The 4,636-nt window shown below is 42.9% G+C and overlaps 1 protein-coding gene across 1 annotated transcript; it reads right to left on the bottom strand.

The window, feature by feature from the left end:
* Positions 1 to 1,354: 1,354 nt before the first annotated feature.
* Positions 1,355 to 4,432, bottom strand: LOC142949518 (keratin, type I cytoskeletal 19-like). Its single transcript, XM_076091205.1, has 6 exons — positions 4,046 to 4,432; positions 3,643 to 3,725; positions 3,201 to 3,357; positions 2,381 to 2,545; positions 2,140 to 2,265; positions 1,355 to 1,573 (listed from the first exon to the last, which is right to left on the bottom strand). Exons 1-6 carry the CDS (start codon positions 4,430 to 4,432, stop codon positions 1,355 to 1,357), a joined length of 1,137 nt encoding a protein of 378 aa, XP_075947320.1.
* Positions 4,433 to 4,636: the final 204 nt, after the last annotated feature.

Below are 4,636 nucleotides of genomic sequence, written 5' to 3'. Positions count from 1 at the left end.
GACAGATGTCCTCCCGGAAAAAAATAAAAAATACAAATTAGGACATGTTTCTTTTATCTCTCCATGTAGCCATTCAATCCAATGGCCAGAGAAGCAATGGTTTCCATTTTGAAGAAGTGCATTTCCTTTCAGGGGTCACCTAATGTGTAGCTACATTTGGTATTTCAGAAGGCAGGTTAGATGACAGTCAGTAAAGTTGTTAGTGGGATTTTAATAAATGTTATGAAATAATACTAAGAAAGCACAGTTAATAATCAGGTTAGTAATCAACACATATACAATCTTCTTATATATTTTAAAACATTTTATTGGTTTTGCCATCTTTTTTCATGGTAATACATCAGAATAAATATTTCTGATAATAAATCTAAATCTTAACTGCACAGATATTTGGAAAGAGAAAAATATTATATATTTATTTTTTCAGTAGACGTGGGTGGAACATTTGCTGGGTGTCAGAGACAGGAAAACAGCTTTTATTCTAACTTATTATTTGACCCGGATCTTTTGGCATCCAGTCTGTCTACTTGTTGATGACCTCTGTGTTTACATCTTCCGTGCGGGACACCACTTTTCCATCAACAATCTCCTCAGTCACAATCTTCGTCCTCTGGGTAAAGACTGATTTAGCTGCAGAGCAAATCAAAACAAAGTTAAATCTGTAGCATATTTTACTTTTTACAAACAAAGACCGAAAAAATAAAGTGTTGATGTAAACTTATGTTTGACTTCCACTACTACAGCTCTCCTAGAAGACATAAAATAATTTACAATTAATACAATGTGATAATATGATTGTTAAAAAAATTCTGGCAATTAATCATATTCCCTTTCTAATCGTAAGTTAGATGAGAAGACAGACACCTCCTCACATCCGTATGCTAAATATGAAGCTACAGCCGGCAGCCAGTTAGCTTGGTATATGTTTTTCGAAAATACAACATAGGTCTCGTCGTTTTTAAAACATACGAATACAGAAATGTTATACACTTAAAACATTAAATCTTGTTTGTTTATAGTAAGGTCATTAGTGAGCTTTAAATGTGTTGTTAGACGAATATTGTCACCTTTGTACAGAGCCAGGCTAGCCAGTCTCAATGCTAAGCTAGGCTAGTTGGCTCCTGGTTGTAGCTTTACATTTACCATACAAACATAAAAGAGTGGTATCAATCTTACAGTCAATGCAAAAGCGAATAAAAGTATTTAACATTTCATTCTATATGGGAACTACAGATCCATGTAAGTTACTTTCCCCACACATTGTACCTGCCTGTCTTATTCAAGTCCAGCTACAGAGAAATCATACTTCAAGTTGATTGACTTTTTGTGACAAACATCTCAATAAAGAATTCCCTTACTGCTCTCCATCCAGCAGTCTTCTGTACTCGGCGATCTCCAGCTCCAGCCTGGTCTTGATATCAAACAGCACCTTGTAGTCATTGGCCTGCCTCTCGATGTCCATCCTCATATTTTTCAGCTCTTCCTCTAGGGTGTTGACCCTGGTCTGCAGCTGGCCCAGCTGCAGACCATAGTGGGACTCTGTATCTGCCAGCTGGCCCTCCAAGGCAGATTTCTGCATGGGAGAAAAAACACAGGAGATATCAGTTTATTGAGCCCTAATTCCCTCCGGGTTCTCCGGCTTCCTCCCACAGTCCAAAGACATGCAGCTTAGGTTATTTGGAGACTCGAAATTGCCCGTAGGTGTGAATGTGAGCGTGAATGTTTGTCTGTCTCTATATGTGCCCTGCGATGAACTGGCGACCTGTCCAGGGTGTACCCTGCCTTCGCCCAATGTTAGCTGGGATCGGCTCCAGCGCCCCGCGACCCTCAACAGGATAAGCGGTTTGGATAATGGATGGATGGATGGATGAGCCCTAATTACTTGTTTTTTTTAACTCTTTCCACTCAGATGTAAAACAAAACAAAAAAAGCAGAGTGAGAAAGCCATTTTAAACGGTGAGTGACAAGTTTACAGACTTACTGATTATGTATAGTGTGTTGTGTCAAACATGTTGTAAGATATGTTACTATGATATGTTGCGCAGATCAGAAATGAAAGACTTGAGCAACGCAACAGGTTAGAAAGATGTATGTTGTGTTGGGGTGAAAAATGATGTGTGCATGTGAGATCTGAATTACCAGGCTGAGCTGGGACTGCAGCTCAATCTGCAGGGACTGCAGGGTCCTCTTGAGCTCGTTGATCTCACTTTGGGAGGTCTGGAGGGTCTCTGTGCTGGATGCCACCTGCTTGTTCACGTCGTCAAACTGGAAGACGTGAAATTGAACATGAAAATTGTCAAAAACGCTATTCAGGCTACTATACAGTATATTCGTGCACGAGATGAGATGATGTTAACATGATTTGTCTCGTTCCCCTCACCTTGACCTGGTACCACGCCTCCATTTCGCTGCGGTTCTTTTCAGTGATGCCCTCATACTGAGCTCTGATCTGTTCCATGGTGGTGGCCATGTCCGCCTGAGGCTTGGCGTCCACCTCCACGTTAACAGAGCTGGAATTAACTTGGCCACGCATTCCTGCCATCTCCTACAGGCGGCACAACAGAGTCAAAGGCCAAAGATAAAACCCACATGAAGCGTTAGCAAACTTAAAATGGATAAATATTTTGTCATTTACATTCCTAAGTCAGTTCACTGACTTTGTTTCTCATTTTTACTTGCACTGCTCTTTCACTTCATTTTAGAATTCACCGTTCTGAACTTGTTCACTTTAATTAACGTACTGATACAAAATGTCTCTATATGAAGCCTTGTTTGATGTTTTTATGCATCTCTCATGTTGATGATCATTTAGAAGAGCTTTTTTTGGCATCTATAAATCAGACTAACATCTGACATGTCTTGTTATCAGTCATTGTTTTTTTACTTTGCAGTACAGTACACAACCTGAAGGCACAGCAGCCAATCCAAACAAGTTTTACACTACCGGTTGTTTATACAAGTGAAAGATAACATTGGGAGGCGTTTGGCAAATAGTTGACTAAATGTGAAAAACTATTTTAATATTGCATTTGCCCCCTGGAACTGTAAAACTTTCCAAAAACCTTGAGAGATCACTCATATTTCCTTCTGATATATAAACTACTCTGAAAAAGATTCATGTTTTGTTATCTATTGCAGACGATAAGTCACTTGGGCTCACTGACATGGTGTGATGCTATTCCTAACAGTACTAGTCTCACCTCTTCATGATTCTTCTTCAGGTAGACCAGCTCCTCCTTCAGGCCCTCCACCTGCATCTCCAGGTCAGACCGGGCCATGGTCAGTTCATCCAGAACCTTGCGCAGCCCGGCGATGTCCGCCTCCACCGACATGCGCAGTGCCATCTCATTCTCAAGCCTGTCAAGAAAAAGGCACAGAGATTCGTGTTGGTGCACCCGCTCAATTAGTGTTACTAACAACAAAAAAGACAAGGTTGATCTCCACCAAAACCAGTTACACCGGTTTAATCACTCTGCTCACCGTTAAACCCCTGTGACAAAACATCGACAAAGCCTGGAACTACTGAACAAATGCAATGTCGAGTTAAAATGCTGCAGGCTATTGTAACTGTAAAGTCCCAGGTGTCTGTTATTATAAACCATAATAAGGCTAATTAGGTGCCGATTACTTCTTTTCACTCACTTGATTCGGAAATCCTCTGCTGCCAGTCTGGCATTGTCGATCTGCAGCATCAGCCCGGCATTGTCCTGTGTGGCAACACCGATCTGAAAAACAAATAGCAGTAGTCTCTTAACCACATGTAAAACAACCAAAAGGGCATGTTATGTAAAACAACCAAAGGGCGTGTTATTATCTAGAATTTCGGCTGGCGGGTTTCTTTTTTGATCAGCAAAATGGTTTTCTGTACACCTGACTTGCATTACACTGTAATTGCTTTGAATCTATGGCATCTTATAATGATCTCTTTTACAACAATGGCTGGAGGTAAGTTTAGAAACGGGGAAAATCACTTATTATAATTATGTTTAGGTTATTGTTTAACTGTTTTACAGCAGTAGGGAAACTCTTACAGGGGAAAGTTTACCTTTCTGCGCAGGTCTTCGATGACTGCCACATACTTGCTATAGTCGCTGGCGGCGGGGCTCTGCTTATCGGTCCACTCGCGGATTTGAATCTCCAGCTTCGAATTGGCCGACTCCAGGGAGCGCACCTTTTCCAGGTAGTTGGCCAGGCGGTCGTTGAGATTCTGCATGGTCCCTTTGCCATTGCCCGGAACGGCGAAATTGTTCCCGCCGCCCCCGCCGCCTCCGAGCGCCCCTGCCAAGTCAAAGCCAGAGCCAAGGCCGTTGGAGGCGTACGACACCCGGACGTTGCCGCCACCTGCACCACCGTGGACGCTCGTTCCCCGCCGGGAGCCTGTCATCCTGGGCGAAGAGGACAGGGGAAAGCCGGAATACCCAGAGCTGTACATGGTGGACATGGTGACTTCTGACTGACGCGTTCAATTAACCCTGTCAAACCCAAAGAGTGGTGCGGAGGAGATGGAGTTTAGGCGGCCCGGAGGAGGCATTTTATAGCCTTCTCTCTGGAGGTGGGAGCGGCCGAACAGGTAGGAGGAAAGATGCTGCTTACTGCCATCACAGGTGTGACCACACAGGGCGTGGTGGTTTGCCAT

This window comes from Anarhichas minor, unplaced genomic scaffold, assembly GCF_050575085.1.
Source record: "Anarhichas minor isolate MPS153535 unplaced genomic scaffold, ASM5057508v1 ptg000014l, whole genome shotgun sequence".
Taxonomy (NCBI): domain Eukaryota; kingdom Metazoa; phylum Chordata; class Actinopteri; order Perciformes; family Anarhichadidae; genus Anarhichas; species Anarhichas minor.
This window is presented reverse-complemented; position numbering and strand designations above follow the sequence as displayed.